Source organism: Nerophis lumbriciformis, linkage group LG39, assembly GCF_033978685.3.
Source record: "Nerophis lumbriciformis linkage group LG39, RoL_Nlum_v2.1, whole genome shotgun sequence".
In the NCBI taxonomy this organism is placed as follows: domain Eukaryota; kingdom Metazoa; phylum Chordata; class Actinopteri; order Syngnathiformes; family Syngnathidae; genus Nerophis; species Nerophis lumbriciformis.
In genome coordinates this window covers 11,090,001-11,109,574 of record NC_084586.2, presented here as the reverse complement: position 1 = coordinate 11,109,574, position 19,574 = coordinate 11,090,001, and the positions used below count along the sequence as shown (strand labels likewise).

The 19,574-nt window shown below is 40.9% G+C and overlaps 1 protein-coding gene across 2 annotated transcripts in view; it reads left to right on the top strand.

Moving 5' to 3' along the window:
* lg39h10orf90 (linkage group 39 C10orf90 homolog) overlaps window positions 1–19,574 on the top strand; it is a 71,618-nt gene that overhangs the window by 44,666 nt on the left and 7,378 nt on the right. For both annotated transcript variants that reach the window (XM_061931819.2, XM_061931818.2), the window contains exons 4-7: window positions 7,514–8,423; window positions 14,662–14,808; window positions 15,888–16,006; window positions 19,417–19,574. The exon at window positions 19,417–19,574 is cut by the window's right edge and continues 8 nt beyond it. In XM_061931819.2, the coding sequence (XP_061787803.1) occupies window positions 7,514–8,423; window positions 14,662–14,808; window positions 15,888–16,006; window positions 19,417–19,574 (1,334 nt within the window). The remainder of the gene's footprint in view (window positions 1–7,513; window positions 8,424–14,661; window positions 14,809–15,887; window positions 16,007–19,416) is intronic.

The window sequence follows — 19,574 nt, the reverse complement described above, 5'->3', positions numbered from 1 at the left end:
CGCGATATTGCCGTATTTTTGCGGAAAGGATTTAGTAGATGAACATCGACGATAAAGTTCGCAACTTTTGGTCGCTGATAAAAAAGCCTTGCCTGTACCGGAAGTAGCAGACGAGTAGCGTGACGTCACAGGTTGTGGAGCTCCTCACATCTGCACATTGTTTACAATCATGGCCACCAGCAGCGAGAGCGATTCGGACCAAGAAAGCGACGACTTCCCCATTAATTTAAGTGAGGATGAAAGATTCGTGGATGAGGAAAGTGAGAGTGAAGGACTAGAGGGCAGTGGGAGCGATTCAGATAGGGAAGATGCTGTGAGACGCGGGTGGGACCTGATATTCAGCTGGGAATGACTAAAACAGTAAATAAACACAAGACATATATATACTCTATTAGCCACAACACAACCAGGCTTATATTTAATATGCCACAAATTAATCCCGCATAACAAACACCTCCCCCCTCCCGTCCATATAACCCGCCAATACAACTCAAACACCTGCACAACACACTCAATCCCACAGCCCAAAGTACCGTTCACCTCCCCAAAGTTCATACAGCACATATATTTCCCCAAAGTCCCCAAAGTTACGTACGTGACATGCACATAGCGGCACGCACATACGGGCAAGCAATCAAATGTTTGGAAGCCGCAGCTGCATGCGTACTCACGGTACCGCGTCTGCGCATCCAACTCAAAGTCCTCCTGGTAAGAGTCTCTGTTGTCCCAGTTCTCCACAGGCCAATGGTAAAGCTTGACTGTCATCTTCCGGGAATGTAAACAATGAAACACCGGCTGTGTTATCCGGCACAACAGTCAAGGGGTGCATTCTACGGCGGGGGTGCGTTATCCGGCACAACACCTGCCGCAATACACCGCTTCCCACCTACAGCTTTCTTCTTTGCTGTCTCCATTGTTCATTGAACAAATTGCCAAAGATTCACCAACACAGATGTCCAGAATACTGTGGAATTTTGCGATGAAAACAGACGACTTAATAGCTGGCCACCATGCTGTCCCAAAATGTCCTCTACAATCCGTGACGTCACGCGCAGGCGTCATCATACCGAGACGTTTTCAGCAGGATATTTCGCGCGAAATTTAAAATTGCACTTTAGTAAGCTAACCCGGCCGTATTGGCATGTGTTGCAATGGGGAACATTATCACAATTTCAGAAGGGTTAAAACCATTAAAAATCAGTTCCCAGTGGCTTATTTTATTTTTCGAAGTTTTATTCAAAATTTTAGCCATCACGCAATATCCCTAAAAAAAGCTTCCAAGTGCCTGATTTTAACCATCGTTATATACACCCGTCCATTTTCCTGTGACGTCACATAGTGATGCCAACACAAACAAACATGGCGCATAGAACAGCAAGCCATAGCGACATTAGCTCGGATTCAGACTTGGATTTCAGCGGTTTAAGCGATTCAACAGATTACGCATGTATTGAAACGAATGGTTGTAGTGTGGAGGCAGGTAGCGAAAACGAAATTGAAGAAGAAACTGAAGCTATTGAGCCATATCGGTTTGAACCGTATGCAAGCGAAACCGACGAAAACGACACGACAGCCAGCGACACGGGAGAAAGCGAGGACGAATTCGGCGATCGCCTTCTAACCAACGATTGGTATGTGTTTGTTTGGCATTAAAGGAAACTAACAACTAGGTTTACAGCATATGAAATACATTTGGCAACAACATGCACTTTGAGAGTGCAGACAGCCCAGTTTTCATCAATTAATATATTCTGTAGACATACCCTCATCCGCTCTCTTTTCCTGAAAGCTGATCTGTCCAGTTTTGGAGTTGATGTCAGCAGGCCAGGGAAGCTAGGGTCGATATTCTTCTCTTGATCATCTTCGGTGGCATAAGGGACGGTGTGAGCCAAGACATCCAGGGGGTTTAGCTCGCTCGTCTGCGGGAACAAACTGCCGCCATAGCTTGCCGTGCTACCGAGGTCCTTTGTCCCTGAATTGCTCACACACTCCGGCAGATTCAATGGGGGTCTGGCGGCAGATTTCTTTGATTTTATCGTCGGAAATGCATCTGCTTTGAGTGTCGCAGGATATCCACACATTCTTGCCATCTCTGTCGTAACATAGCTTTCGTCGGTAAAGTGTGCGGAACAAACGTCCAATTTCTTGCCACTTTCGCATCTTTGGGCCACTGGTACTTGAATCCGTCCCTGTTCGTGTTGTTACACCCTCCGACAACACACCGACGAGGCACGATGTCTCCAAGGTACGGAAAACAGTCAAAAAAACGGAAAATAACAGAGCTGATTTGACTCGGTGTTTGAGAAAATGGCGGATTGCTTCCCGAGAGCGAATACTAGAAAGTCGTTTAATTCGCCAAATTTCACCCATTTAGAGTTCGGAAATCGGTTAAAAAAATATATGGTCTTTTTTCTGCAACATCAAGGTATATATTGACGCTTACATAGGTCTGGTGATAATGTTCCCCTTTAAGATTTCATCATTGATATATAAACTATCAAACTGCGTGGTCGGTAGTAGTGGGTTTCAGTAGGCCTTTAAATAAATTTAACCTACAAAACAAAATGAATAGAACAATTTGTGCTGATTTGGGTTTTTTTCTAATCAACATGTCATGAGGAAGTCAGGTTTAATGGCTTTTCAGAGGCGGTATAATACCAAATATGATTAATTAGTATCGCGGTACTATACTAATACCGGTATACCGTACAACCCTAGTATGGACCAACACTGGCAAGAACTTGACCAGGCAAGGCAGAACGCGATGCATCAACCATCAGAAGTCTCTAAAGACGTGACGCTTTGCTTTCTGGCCTCTTTTACTGCGGGGATGGAGTCTCATTGTTATTCTGCAAGGGATAAGTCACACTGGTCACAATGGTCCTCTTGCTGCCTGGTCTGTGGCTGCTGAGGCAAGCCAGGGGTGGGGGAGTCCTCAGACTCAAGAATCAACAGAAGAGGCCCTGAAGGAAGATGAGGCAGCTGACCCGCCGTTTAAAGTAGTCGTGTGTGTGTGTGTGTGTGTGTGTGTGTGTGTTCTGGCAATGCTTACTTAACGGGGACATTGCTTTGTTTACACAGTCACCTTTAGGGGACCTCTGACGGTATGGGGACAAAAAAACAGGTCCCCTAAAGCAGTGGTCCCCAACCACCCGGTACCGGGCCGTGGATCGATTGGTACCGGGCCGGAGAGAGCATGTGGAGGTTGAGGTGGGCGGGGTTGGGGGATAGGGGGTAGGGGGGGCTGTATATTGTAGCGTCCCGGAAGAGTTAGTGCTGCAAGGGTTTCTGGGTATTTGTTCTGTTGTGTTTATGTTGTGTTACGGTGCGGATGTTCTCCCGAAATGTGTTTGTCATTCTTGTTTGGTGTGGGTTCACAGTGTGGCGCATATTTGTAACAGTGTTAAAGTTGTTTATACGGCACACCCTCAGTGTGACCTGAATGGCTGTTGACCAAGTATGGGTTGCATTCACTTGTGTGTGTGAAAAGCCGTAGATATTATGTGATTGGGCCGGTACGCAAAGGCAGTGCCTTTAAGGTTTATTGGCGCTCTGTACTTCTCCCACGTCCGTGTACCACTCCGTACAGCGGCGTTTTAAAAAGTCTTACATTTTACTTTTTGAAACCGATACCGATAATTTCCGATATCACATTTTAAAGCAGTTATCGGCCGATAATATCAGACTGCCGATATTATCAGACATCTCTATTAAAATCAAGAGTAAGATTACTAATTCAGTGCCGATATTTGAGTGTAGTGGAAAAGTTGATCCCCTAGGTCAAAAAGTTTAAGAACCCCTGACCTAAATGATCACGTGATCACTATTATGTTGGATCCACTATGGACTGGACTTTCACAATATTATGTCGGACCCACTCGACATCCATTGCTTTCGGTCTCCCCTAGAGGGGGGGGGGGTGTTACCCACATATGCGGTCCTCTCCAAGGTTTCTCATAGTCATTCACATCGACGTCCCACTGGGGTGAGTTTTTCCTTGCCCTTATGTGGGCTCTGTACCGCGGATGTCGTTGTGGCTTGTGCAGCCCTTTGAGACACTTGTGATTTAGGGCTATATAACCTTCCTCTTGTGTTAGCTTTCTGTTACCATCTCTTATGTTAACGGGTCGGTTTTGACCCATGTCTTAAATCAGCTGTAAAATACACTAAAAACAATTATCTATCATCCAATTTGTTTCTCATCTCTTGGTTACCTTGTTAGGCTTCCTTATCCATGAAAATATTGGTTTTATATCCTGCACCACGCTCTGACGAAGAAGGTTTTCGTCTCCTCTTTTATTAGATATTCAATGTTCACGCACCAACACATGTCTCATTAGAAATAGGAAGTATGTAAAACAGTCATTGTTTTCGGTCTCATTGAAGTCCAAGAAGAGGATGTCTCGGGCTGGGCTCTTCCTGGATCCAGCTGGGGCAGGTGTTGGAGGACAATGGATAACCCCTCCCGTCTCCTGACCACAGTTGCTTCAAAAGGGCAGCGGGTCGTAAATAGCGTTGACTTCAAAGAGAGTTCGTTTAACACTTCAAAGAGAGTTCCTCTGGAAGTTGAGCAGATCCTGCCATCTGTCCGTGTTGAAATCACAGTGGCGTTTCACGAGCCTTCTTCCTCTTGTTAGGCCTCGAAAGACAGCATTCATCTTCTTATCAGGAACATAATGTAATACAACGTTTCTTTTGTGATAACTTACAAACAATTATTCCAACATAAATAAAAGGTTGTTGTGTTACCTGACTATAACTGAGGGGTATTAGAACACATCTCTTAAATACATTTGTTTAATTTATTTTTTCATTTTAATAATTTTAACTAAAGTAACATCTATGGTGTTACGGGTCAATTTCGACCCATATATATTCACTTCAAGAAAAAGGCTAAAAAAGTATTTTTTTCAGGAACAGAACTTTAAGACATACTTGCCAACCCTCCCGGATTTTCCGGGAGACTCCCGAAATTCAGCGCCTCTCCCGAAAACCTCCCGGGACAAATTTTCTCGCGAAAAACTCCCGAAATTCAGGCGGACCTGAGTGACGTGTTGACAACACACAACAACAGTGTCTACCGTAAAGCAGTTCGTCTGCCGTAAACAGCAATGTTGTGACACTTTTAAACAGGACAATACTGCCATCTACTGTACATGCATATGTGACCCACCCATAATGTGTCACATTTTTGTGTTGATTTATTTATTTTATTTTGTGGTTTGAATTCGTTTTTGGAGCTGTCATTACACATTTATCAGTATTCACATTGGTCAGTAGGGGGCAGTAGGGCGTTTCTTCCCAATTGAATGCTATCACCTGCTTTAGTGGCTTGTCATTCTGATGAGCGCGACCAGTCTGTGAACAATTAAAACGTCCTGTGTGCTTTTTCCTCCTGTATAACAGGTTAGTTTTGGTGAATCAACTCACTGAATAATATCCATGTGATCTTTATAAGTTTAAGTACACATTCTGATGGTGGAGCCTAACTCTAAAGTGTTTGTGAGTTGTAGTTTTGTCATGTCTGTATTATCATGTTTTGTTTTAAGTCATGTTTTGTTTAGTTTCCGTCTTTTCACTCCCTTGTCTGGTCACCATAGCAACCATTAGTTTTCACCTGTCACGTCACGCACCTGTTTCACGTCTTGAGTCACGCACCTGTTTTCGTTAATCATGTCTGTAGTATTTAAGTTCAGTGTTTTTCAGTTTGTTTTTCTGACGACCTCGCACCCCATACCGCACCACATTTATGCTCTGTCCATTCCTCTATGATCCTGCTTCATGTCCCTTGTCACAGTAAGTTTTGGTTCCATGTTTATAGTCTTTTTGTTTTTCATAGTTTATTCTCCGCCACTGTGCGCGCTTTCATTTATTCCTTTTTTTTTATAAATATAAATAAATCATGTACCTCCATTCCCGTCTCGCCCGTGCCAACTTTCCGCTGCATCCTGGAAAAGCAAACACCCCGGACCAAGTCATGACAAGTTTGTAAACGAACACTGAAATTCAAGTATTTATTTTATTTATTTATATATATATATATATATATATATATATATATATATATATATATATATATGTATATATATAGCTAGAATTCACTGAAAGTCAAGTATTTCTTATATATATATCTATCTTAACCACGCCCCCACCCCCCACCTCCCGAAATCGGAGGTCTCAAGGTTGGCAAGTATGCTTTAAGACAAACACAAAATGAAAAGCAGAACAAGTCATAACACAAAATATAGATTTGCAAGGTCAAACAAACAACAGCAAATCAAGTTAAGTTAAGTTAAAGTTAAAGTAGCAATGATTGTCACACACATACTAGGTGTGGTGAAATGTGTCCTCTGCATTTGACCCATCCCCTTGTTCACCCCCTGGGAGGTGAGGGGAGCAGTGGGCAGCAGCGGTGCCACGCCCGGAAATCCTTTTTGGTGATTTAACCCCCAATTTAACCCTCAGACCTACTCAGTGGCCTAGTGGTTAGAGTGTCTGCCCTGAGATGGGTAGGTTGCGAGTTCAAACCCCGGCCGAGTCATACCAAAGACTATAAAAATGGGAGCCATTACCTCCCTGCTTGGCTCTCAGCATCAAGGCTTGGAATTGGGGGTTAAATCACCAAAAATTATTCCCGGGCGCGGCCACCGCTGCTGCCCACTGCTCCCCTCACCTCCCAGGGGGTGATCAAGGGTGATGGGTCAAATGCAGAGAATAATTTCGCCACACCTAGTGTGTGTGTGACAATCATTGCTGGGTCCCATTTTTTATAGTCTTTGGTATGACCTCCTCATCAGACTCATCAGATGTGTCTGTGTCTTCTGGATGATACTCCTCCTCAGAAACCTGTTCATCCGTATCACTATGCTGCTCTGTGTCCTCTCCCTCATTTTCACCAAAAATATTATCCAGAATTTCTCTCACTGTAAATCTTTTTTTCATTTTTGCATGCTGCAAATTGGAGATGTGCACTCTGCAAGTCACCAACTCTATACTGAATTGACCTCACATGCCTGTCTTTGTTTGTTTTTGTACTGGATAACAGGGTAAAATGAGAATCCCCTAAAGCTCACATGATTGGGAGAGGAGCTGGCTGTCGGTGTGTTCAGTTTTGGCTCTAATTATTGCTTTATAATCTTATTTTTATAACTGGGTCGAAACCGACCCTAACAACACCAAGGTCATAATTTCAACCAGAACATTTTATAATTTAGTGGGGGGGGGAAAACTGTTTTATTTTGTTGAAATAGAGGTTCCTGACAAAGTCAAAAAGCCTTGATGCAAATAAATAAATTTATGTGGTTCTTTTATGCATTTAAAAACTAAAACGGGTCGGTACCGACCCTAACACAAGACGAAGGATAAATAAACATTGATTGATTGATTGATGATCAAGCAGTGCTATGTTTTATTTAGCAGCCTCTCAGCAATTGACGCCTTGTTCTGTTTGTGGTTGAAGCTAATAAACGTCAAGACAAGGGAAGACCATTAACACCCCCACTGTGCTTTACAGGTGCCGGATAAACGGAGCTGTGAGTCTGAAAAACCCAGAATCTGGCATGCTCTGAGAAGAGGCTGGAATAGCAACCGATCCTCCGAACCTCCCCACAGTCGGAAAGAACCCCCTGAGCGTAGTTCTCGGACAAGGTCCGAGTTGTTCAAGGTGTTTGTCCCCCTGCGCAGGGCGAGCAGCGGGCATCCGGTGGCGCCGCCGGCCCAACCACCAAGGCGTAACAGCCTCCAACCCTTGCACATCCAGACCAGCTCCGCCGCCACCACCCTCGTCCCCCGCAACAAAGTGGGTTTCTCCTCCATCACCATCTCCAGCAGGAAAGTCGTCAGATCTTCCAGTCTCACCACGTACGACCGCCAATCTTCGCCTGGGGAGCTCATGGACCGAACCTCCGGTGGATTACAGAGGAAGCCCACCATCGTCAAAGTGGTCGAACAGAGGACCACGCTCAGCCCCCGTCCGGCTTCTGTGGACACGGCGGTCCACCGGAGAAAGGCCGCTATCATTAAAGTCACCGAGCACAAGGGGAGCTACAGTCCAGCTAAGCAACCAGAGGACACAGACGGGTCACGGAGTCAAGGACGCCACCTAGAAACTAATCCAGAGGTTCACGCGTCCACACTGAGACTTCTCGTCCCTCCTCCCTCGGAGCTCCCTGGACAAAAACCCAAGAGGCCGCTGAGCTGCCACGGCGATGTCTTCCCACTCTGCGACAAGCCAAGCGAGGAGCCCGTCTCGCCGCCGCCGGCTGTCAGGAAATGGAGCTTGGGGCTCCCTCAGGAGGCCGCGCAATGCAACCCCGCCAACTGGGGCCCCGTCGGCCCGGCGAAAGGTGCAGGAGACGCCTGGAAGCTGAGGAAAGACGAGTGGAGGAGGTCGTCGCCGTGTCTCACGCTCATTCAGACTCCCGGTAGGTTTGTCTTCCTGTCACCACTTGCTGTCCACCATCTGCAGCTTGGAAAGTGTCTAAAAATACACACTTTCAAAAGTCAGTGTTCAAAAACAAGAAAAAAAAATACAAAAATGAGGGATATTTTACTTGAACTAAGCAAAATTCTCTGCCAATAGAACAAGAAAATTCGGCTTGTCAAGACTTTCCAAAACAAGTAAAATTAGCTAACCTCAATGAACCCAAAAATACCTTAAAATAAGTATATTCTCACTAATAGGTAGGAAAAAAAATTAGACCTTTTTTGCTCAATATGCTGAAAAATATTCTTAAATTAATTAAATGCTAGTGCCATTATCTTGACATAATGATATGCGCTCAGCATCATGATTTGTTTTTTCATGCTTGAAGTAAAAAATTATTACTTTAAAAAAGGTAGTTTTTATACTTGTGATAATGGCTTTTTTGCCGATATCCGATATTCCGATATTGTCCAACTCTTAATTACCGATACCGATATCAACCGATACCAATATATACAGTCGTGGAATTAACACAATATTATGCCTAATTTGGACAACCAGGTATGGTGAAGATAAGGTCCTTAAAAAAAAAATAATAATAAAATAAAATAAGATAAATAAAGTAAAACAATATAAAAACAGTTACATAGAAACTAGTAATTAATGAAAATGAGTAAAATTAACTGTTAAAGGTTAGTGCTATTAGTGCAGTGGTCCCCAACCACCGGGTCGCGGGACCGATTGGCCGCACAAGAAAAAAAAAAAAAAAAAATAAATAAATACTTTTTTTTTTTTTTTTCTAATTAAATCAACATAAAAACACAATATATACACTATATATCAATACAGTCTGCAGGGATACAGTCAGTAAGCACACATGATTGTATTTCTTTATATAAAAAAAAAAATAAGAAAAAATAAAAAACTAATTGTAAGTGCATCTTGTGTTTTTTATGTTGATTTAATTAAAAAAATTGAAAAAAGAAAAGAAAAAAACGATACCGATAATAAAAAAAAAACGATACTGATAATTTCCGATATTACATTTTAAAGCATTTATCGGCCGATAATACCAAAGACTATAAAAAAAAATGGGACCCATTACCTCCCTGCTTGGCGCTCAGCATCAAGGTTTTGGAATTGGGGGTTAAATCACCAAAAATGATTCCCGGGCGCGACACCGCTGCTGCCCACTGCTCCCCTCACCTCCCTGGGGGTGAACAAGGGGATGGGTCCAATGCAGAGGACACATTTCACCACACCTTGTGTGTGTGTGACAATCATTGGTACTTTAACTTTAACTTTTAACTTTAAGCACCGTTTTGTCCTACTAATTTCAGCCACCCTTGAACTCGTCGTAGTTTGTTTACATGAACAAATTTCTCCGACGCTGCCACAGAAAGGCGTGTTTTATGCCACTCCTGCTTTGTCTCATTTTGTCCACCAAACGTTTTATGCTGTGCGTGAATGCACAAAGGTGAGCTTTGTTGATTTTATTGATACTATTTAGGTATATTTGGTCAATCCATGACTGCAAGCTAATCGATGCTAATATGCTATTCAGGCTAACTGTGTGTACATATTGCATCATTATGCGTCATTTGTAGCTATATTTGAGCTCATTTAATTTCCTTTACTTATGTCCTCTGTGTATTTAATTTGTATTTGCTGCTGCTCACTGCTCCCCTCACCTCCCAGGGGGTGATCAAGGGTGACGGGTCGAATGCAGAGAATAATTTCGCCACACCTAGTGTGTGTGTGACAATCGTGGGTACTTTAACTTTAACTTTAATATCCGATATCAATATCTGAACGGTACACAACAAGTTAGGACCACGTTAAAAAGTCACTATTGCACAATAGGGGAACCTGGAGGTGAGGTTTTAGCTTAGCATGCTGGAAACACTGCGTAATGCATACTTGCCAACCTTGAGACCTCTGATTTCGGGAGGTGGGGGGGGGGCGTGGTCGGGGGGGGGGGGGGGGGGGGGTTGTGGTTGCGGGCGTGGTTAAGAGAGGAGGAGTATATTTACAGCTAGAATTCACCAAGTCAAGTATTTCATATATATATATATATATATATATATATATATATATATATGAAATACTTGACTTTCAGTGAATTCTAGCTATATATATATATATATATATATACACCGTATTTTCCGCACTATAAGCCGCCCCGGGTTATTAGCCGCACCTTCAATGAATGGCATATTTCAAAACTTTGTCCACCTATAAGCCGCCCCGGACTATAAGCCGCGCCTACGCTGCGCTAAAGGGAATGTCAAAAAAACAGTCAGATAGGTCAGTCAAACTTTAATAATATATTAAAAACCAGCGTTCTAACAACTCTGTCCCAAAATGTACGCAAATGTGCAATCACAAACATAGTAAAATTCAAAATAGTGCAGAGCAATAGCAACATAATGTTGCTCGAACGTTAATGTCACAACACACAAAATAAACATAACGCTCACTTTCTGAAGTTATTCTTCATTCGTAAATCCTTCGAATTCTTCGTCTTCGGTGTCCGAATTGAAAAGTTGGGCAAATGTGGGATCCAAAATGTCCGGTTCCGTCTCGTCGAAGTCATCGGAGTCAGTGTCGCTGTTGTCCAGCAGTTCTGTGAATCCTGCCTTCCGGAAAGCTCGGACCACAGTTGTGACCGAAATATCTGCCCAGGCATTTACGATCCACTGGCAGATGTTGGCGTATGTCGTCCGGCGCTGTCTCCCTGTCTTAGTGAAGGTGTGTTCGCCTTCGGTCATCCGTTGTTCCCACGCCGTTCGCAGTCGTGATTTGAATGCCCTGTTGACACCAATATCCAGCGGTTGGAGTTCTTTGGTTAATCCACCCGGAATGACGGCGAGTGTTGTATTTGTGTGCTTCACTTGTTTTTTGACACCATCTGTGATGTGGGCGCGCATAGAGTCGTATATCAACATGGACGGAGCTGCGTGAAAAAAGCCACCCGGCCTCTTCGCGTAAACTTAAACTTACCTTAACCACTCGCTCATCTTTTCTTCATCCATCCCTTCGAGTTAGCTTTTATGATGACGCCGGCTGGAAAGGTCTCTTTTGGCAAGGTCTTCCTTTTGAATATCACCATGGGTGGAAGTTCTGCGTTATATGCGTGTCGCTTAGTAGGAGCCATTTTGTGGTCTGGTCTTTACAGATGTAAACACACAAAGGAAATGAAACGAAAATCCGCGCGCTTCTTCTTCTTCCGGGGGCGGGTGGTTGCTTACAGTAGAAGAAGAAGCGCTTCCTGTTCTATGGGGGCGGGTGCTTACCTTGGCGGTTGCTTGCGTAGAAGAAGAAGCGCTTCCTGTTCTACCGGGAAAAAAGATGGCGGCTGTTTACCGAAGTTGCGAGACCGAAACTTTATGAAAATGAATCTTAATATTTATCCATATATAAAGCGCACCGGGTTAAAAGCCGCACTGTCAGCTTTTGAGTAAATTTGTGGTTTTTAGGTGCGGCTAATGGTGCGGAAAATACGGTGTATATATATATATATATATACACATAAGAAATACTTGACTTTCAGTGAATTCTAGCCATATATATATATATATATATTTTATTATTTATATATATATATATATATATATATATATATATATATATATATTATTATTATATATATATATAAATATATATGTATATAATAAAATAAATATATAGCTATATATATATTTATTTTATTATATATATATATATATATATATATATATATTTTATTATATATATATATATATATATATATATGATAAAATAAATATACATATATATATATATATATATAGCTAGAATTCACTGAAAGTCAAGTGAACACTGAATGAACACTGAAATTCAAGTATTTCTTTTATTTATGTATATATATATATATATAATATATATATATATATATATATATATATATATATATATATATATATATATATATATATATATATATATATATATATATATATATATATATGTGTATATAGTAGAGATGCGCGGATAGGCAATTATTTCATCCGCAACCGCATCAGAAAGTCGTCAACCATCCGCAATCCACCCGATCTAACATTTGATCAGAACCGCATCCGCCCGTCATCCGCCCGCACCCGCCCGTTGTTATATATCTAATATAGACGATGCAAGGCATTAGTGAGGTTATAAAGCTTTTGCCTGTTAAAGAAAAGAGACTGATCCAATGCAGCATTCGCGTGCCACGCTGTCACGACCCAGACGCACACCAGTGCGCAATCATATGGGAGCCGCGCTGAGCGCACCTCCAAGCGCGTCTCGCTGCCGGCGACGGCCGGGTATATGGGCCCGACGCTCCAGCGCCATCCATTTTCAGGGCTAGTTGATTCGGCAGGTGGGTTGTTACACACTCCTTAGCGGGTTCCAACTTCCATGGCCACCATCCTGCTGTCTATATCAACCAGGGTGAGCCCCACCCCTTTCGTGAGCGCACTGCGCGCGGAGTGACCCCTGTTACGCGCCCCCGGCAACAGGGGTGGCGGGCAGGTAAGCTGCACGGGCGGAGCGCGCGGAGTGACCCCTGTTACGAGCCCCCGGCCACGGGGGTGGCGGGCAGGTAAGCTGCTTACCTGCTGCGCGTGACACCGGCCGCGGCGAAGGCGGACGAGGCGGGGTGTCGGTGCGGTGGGCGCGGTGGTGACCCTGGACGTGCGTCGGGCCCTTCTCGCGGATCGCCTCAGCTACGGCTCCCGGTGGGGCCCTCTCGGGGGAAGGGGCCTCGGTCCCGGACCCCGGCGAGGCGTCGGGGGCCTTCTCCGCTCCGTAAAAGTGTCCATCTCTTCTTTTTTTTTTTCTTCTGTTGTGGCATATGCTGCAGGTGCCTGCTCGTTTTTCGTATGTGGGTAACAACATTTAACTATGTATATATATTTCCGAATTGGTTTAACTGCCACCCGCCTGAATCTATTTAAAATCAAATTTTTTTAAATTTCAATCGCCCGACCCGACCCGACCCGACCCGCTGATAAAATCTAATTTTTTAAAATGTCATCCGCCCAATTCGCGGATAATCCGCGGACTCCGCGGTTGTGCCCGCAAACCGCGCATCTCTAGTATATAGATATAGTAAAATAAATATATATATATATATATATATATATATATATATATATATATATATATATATATATATATATATATATATAGCTAGAATTCACTGAAAGTCAAGTATTTCATATATATATATATATATATATATATATATATATATATATATATATATATATATATATATAAGAAATACTTGACTTTCAGTGAATTCTAGCTATATATATATATATATATATATATATATATACATATATATATATATACATATATATATATATACATAAATAAAAGAAATACTTGAATTTCAGTGTTCATTTATTTACACATATACACACACATAACACTCATCTCCTCATTGTTGAGTTAAGGGTTGAATTGTCCATCCTTGTTCTATTCTCTGTCACTATTTTTCTAACCATGCCGAACACCCTCTCTGATGATGCATTCTGCTTCGTCTCCTTGTTGTGTGCGCAGTTGTGCACTGCACTCTCTAAAAGCCCTAGATGTTATTGTCACATATGCATGTACAGTAGATGGCAGTATTGTCCTGTTTAAGAGTGTCACAACATTGCTGTTTACGGCAGACGGACTGCTTTACGGTAGACGAAAACGTGACTGCTGTCGTTGTGTGTTGTTGCCGCGCTGGGAGGACGTTAATGAAACTGCCTAACAATAAACCTGGAGGGGGCGTGGCCTCCAGCTCCGCCTGAATTTCGGGAGATTTTCGGGAGAAAATTTGTCCCGGGAGGTTTTCGGGAGAGGCGTTGAATTTCGGGAGTCTCCCGGAAAACCCGGGAGGGTTGGCAAGTATGGCGTAATGCACAAGAGCGATGTTAAAAATTCCAAATATCGCTACTTTCACTGATCTCTTTGCAGTCTTTGCTTTTGCGGCACTGGTCCGCCGGGAGCTGATAAGTTGCCGTGATGTCCGTACACTAACAAATCTGTTTGATTATGCAAAACGAGCTGCAGCAGTGAGTGCTTTTTCACTCACGACGGCCGTGATTAAATATTCTTTCGTGGCACTTCATAACCACTATGATCAATTAATTAGCCCGAAAGCCGAAAACGGCGTCATTTAAAAAGCGAGGCATTTGAGTGTGAGTGTTTATTGTGATGTTGTGTTGTGTTGTGTTGTGTTGCAGAGCCTCATCAGTCCCCGGAGGACGTCCTGGCCCTCAATGCAGCCGCCATCATCGCCAACATCAAGCTCCAGCGGCAGCTTAGTCAGAAGAAAACATCACACCGCAATTTGGAGGGTGAATCCGCAGCCTCCCTCCAGGGAAATCCAGGTATTATTACCCGGCTCGTGATGTAATTATCATTGCCATTGATCTCTCTTCACAATTACCTGAAAATGTTGCAAGCTCCACACTTTGCTTCCAGGAGCACACTTTTGATTGAATCCCCTTCCCGTTCGCCGACACGCCCGCCAAATGTCCGGGGCGGGGCCTTCGGACAACCGGCACGTTGCCCACGAGGCGCGTAAAGCCAGGCCAGGTGGAAAACAAGTAGAGATGTGAACTTTGCGAACGAGTCGAGTCATTTGAACAGCTCTTTTAAGTGAACCGATCCCCCTTTGTGAGCCGTTTGTTTGGGAGCCGTTTGTTTGGGAGCCGTTTTCCATACCCGACTAGCAACGAGGGGTGTAACGGTACCAGTGTTGGGTTAGTTACTGAAAACCAGTAACTAGTTGCAGTTACTAGTTACTTTATTTCAAAAGTAACTCAGTTACTAAATCAGTTACTTACACCAAAAAGTAATGCGTTACTGTGAAAAGTAACTATTTAGTTACTTCTTTTTTTTTTAAAGCTCCCATTAATGCCCTTTTAGCCTTCATTTCAGTACTGTTATTGCATTGGAGAATAATACAATCTACTATTATTTATATATATATATATATATATATATACTAGGCTACTATTTATGCCTGCCTTGCCCTCCAGTCAGGGCTCGATGATTGTATCCTGCATCCTGTTGCCTGTTTCCTGTAACATGTTTCTTGGTTCCTGTTTTCCCTGCACTATTTGTTTTTTGACGTTAAAGTCACGTTTTCCTGCGCTACGCCTGCCATCTGTGCATCTTGGGGTTCAAGACCGACAGCAGTCTCTGACAGGATCAAGGCGGTACATGGAGTACTCCTTGGACAGCCAAGTGTTTTCTGAGGTGGTACTTGGTGAAATGAAATAAGTTTGAGAACTACTTGTATAATTGATACTAGTGATTGTTTCCTTGATAAAATGTAATAACTAATATAATAAGGAGCCTATCTTTTAAAAGACTCTATGAAAGGAACGGCTCCTCAGGATCCAGCTCCCTTTAAAAAGCCATATATCCCATCTCCAGAAACAATAACATTCCATTTCCTCAGACGGAGAAGAACACAAAAAGAAGAATCCCGTCGACGGAAGCTGTGACATTGAGCGAGACACACTTCCTGTCCCGCCCAGTCCTGACCTCCCAACACCATGTGAGACTATTTCTCTACAGGTAATAAAAAATCATGATAAATATGACTGATGTTTGATAGTCAATATTTTTTACAATGTTATAATCAGGTTAGACAAGACTATCTGTGGCTACTGTTTAGGTCACTAACTGCAGATTACCTTATTTGGTCAAGAGGGCGGAGCCTCTGACGAGTGCTTTCGGGTTAGCGACTTAAAAAAAATCCATTGGCTCACATTCCAACTTTTTACTTGTTAACCCTTTAAAAAGTTAAGTAATTAGAAATAATATTGACTTTTGCAAGCAGGAAACTAGTGATGGACGATACTGGATTTTTTCCTTACCAATATGATACCAAGTAAGTAACGCTGAAGTACCTAGAGTGATATGTAAGCGAAATAGGAAGTAAATTTGTCAAAACAAAAAGCATAATTACTTGCTTTATGTCAATTATGATGATGATCAATATATCATTTATTATTTATTTTTTCCTCAAGTGGTTATTTGTCACATAGGTCCAAAATAAAGTTACTGTCAGTTGTATTAAAAATCCATCCATCCATCCATTTTCTACCGCTTATTCCCTTTGGGGTCGCGGGGGGCGCTGGAGCCTATCTCAGCTACAATCGGGCGGAAGGCGGGGTACACCCTGGACAAGTCGCCACTTCATCGCAGGGCCAACACAGATAGACAGACAACATTCACACTCACATCCACACACTAGGGCCAATTTAGTGTTGCCAATCAACTTATCCCCAGGTGCATGTCTTTGGAGAAAATAAAAAACAAAAATGAGTCTCGAAGATGAATTTTGGTAACATTTTTCCTTTTTCTTCAAATTCAAAAATACAATTCATTAACAGGCTAATTTCCAAAGAGCCGTAAACTTAACCGAATATTTTCTCCAAAAAAAAAAAAAAAAAGGATTATGATAAAATGACTATTAAAGAAACTTAATATGTACATTAATACATATTTTTTAGTAGAAAACAATTACTTGTAAAAAAAAAAAAAAAACTTTAACTGATGATTTACAGAAATTTTTTAAATAAAATTATTAGTAAAGAAACATAATATTATCTAAATTTTTACAGGAAAAAACTAAAAAGTACCAGTGTAAAAACATAACATGAATTAAATATTTTCAGATAAAGTAATTTTATATTTATGGAAAAATATATATATAATAAAATTACTAGTGTAAAAACATAACATAATTTTTTTTTAAACTGACTAACTATAGTAAACATACTAACTAAGAAATATAACAAATACTAAATGTGTACATGAATAACATCATTTATAATAAAACAATTACCAGTAAAGAAACATTAACTAAATATTTACAGAAAATAATAATGATTATACACCCACTAGGAAAGAACAATTTACATAATAATGTAAATATTTACAGGAATTTTAAAAAATATAGTAAAGAAGCATTATTTGGAAATAAACATAACACAAATTACTTATTTGCAGAAAAAATAAATAACAATAAAAATGAAAGAAAGAAAGATAACATAATAGATAGATATTTCTAGGAGAGGGTGTAAAATAGAACTACGAGTACAGAAACATGACTTCAATATCTGCAGAAAACAATACTCGTAAAGAAACATAACATTATTAAACATGCACAGGGAAAGAAAATACATAAAATTATTAATAACAACAAAAAGATTTATGGGAAAAAATAAATACTTATGAAAAGTAGAGAAATATGAACAAAATCAAATATAAAAAAAAATCAGTAATAAAATATTATGTTTATAATGCACTTTTCTAACCATCACACAATGATGGGGACAAATATGTATTCTAGTATCTGAATAATACACACATATTTTTTTAATATATTTTTTATTGTCATCCTGGCGTGATTTGTTGCCAGTAAAAAAGCTCAATGACCAACTTTATTAGGAGGATAACTGCTGCTCCTTGCACACACACACACACACACACACACACACACACACACACACACACACACACACACACACACACACACACACACACACACACACACACACACACACACACACACACGCGCGCACACGCACACGCACACACACACACTCTTGTATTTCTTACCTTCTCTTGTATTTCTTACCTTCTTGAGACCTCTGAAAAATGTCTACCTCTTTAGGACCACCCTTTCTAGATATATAAAGATTTGTATTTACAACATTAATAATATATACATACTATGATAATATAAAAAAGCTCATTGTGAAAAATGAGTTGGAATTTCACAAGAAAAAGGTCACAATTTCACAAGAAAAAGGTCACAATTTCACAAGAAAAACTTTGAATTTTGGCAGTATTATAATAAAAGTGGTCATTTTACTCAACGCAAGTCAAAATTTTACAAGAAAACCTGAACATTTGTGCAATATTATGATAAAAGTCACAATTTTACAAGAAAAGCTTAACATTTTGGCAATTTTATGAAAAAAGTCGTAAATTTACTTGACAAAAGTCACAATTTTATAAAAAAAAAAAAACTTTTAAATTTTGGCAATATTAGAATAATATTTGGAATTTTCCTTTGCAAAATTATGACAAAAGTCATAATTTTACTCAAAACATGTCACTATTTCACAAGAACAACAAAAAATTTGGCAATATTGTGATACCGGTCAGAATTGTATATGACAAATGTCACCATTTTGCATTAAAAAGTAATAATTTTACATAAAAAAGTAATCAATTTACGAGAAAATATTGCAATATTACAGAAACAGAAAGAATATGAGAAATTGTTCCCAATTTTATAAGAAAAAAGTCGACACATTGTAAGAAAAAGACTGCTTTTAGTACATTTTTTTATTTATTTTTTTTGCAATTGGTTTTTAATCTTCATTATTTACTTCAAGGTATTACAGTATGTCTCTATATACATATTTATTTATTATTAATTCTGGCCAAAGGGGGCGCATTTCAATTTCTTACACACACTTGTTATTACATATGTTGACCAGACGGGGAGCACTTCCAATTTTTACACACACTTGTTATTACATATGTTGACCAGACGGGGAGCACTTCCAATTTTTACACACACTTGTTATTTCATATGTTGACCAGAGGGGGAGCACTTTTAAAATGGACACAGTCAATTTGAAAACTCCCTCCTTTTTGGGACCACCCTTATTTTGATAGATTTCACCAACAGGGGTGCAAATGAGACATTTAATACAAGAACACACATATAAAAAAATGTGTACTTGTTAATGTTTTTACCCCCCAATCCATTTTAAAAGCCTCACCAGGATTTGTCACAGAAGGAAAAAGTTGAAAAAAGACACTATTGTTTTTATTTCTACTCTGTGGCGCATCCTTTTAATTCTACCTTGTGTTTATTATGTGAGGCGGTTTAAAAAAAGCCAAATAATGATGGTTGCAAGAGCCATAAATGTGAGGAATATTAATAGTTTTGCTGTCTGCAGGAAGCACTGAAGAGGTCCAGGCCACACTTCATCACTCGCTCTCAGGAACGAGTGCAGCAGCTGGGACGTAGAGCCCAGGAGAGGAGGCGGCGATCCAAGACCGCGGGCCCACAAACGCATGCTCCTCGCAGGCAGAGAGGAGCCCAGAAGGCCTGGTC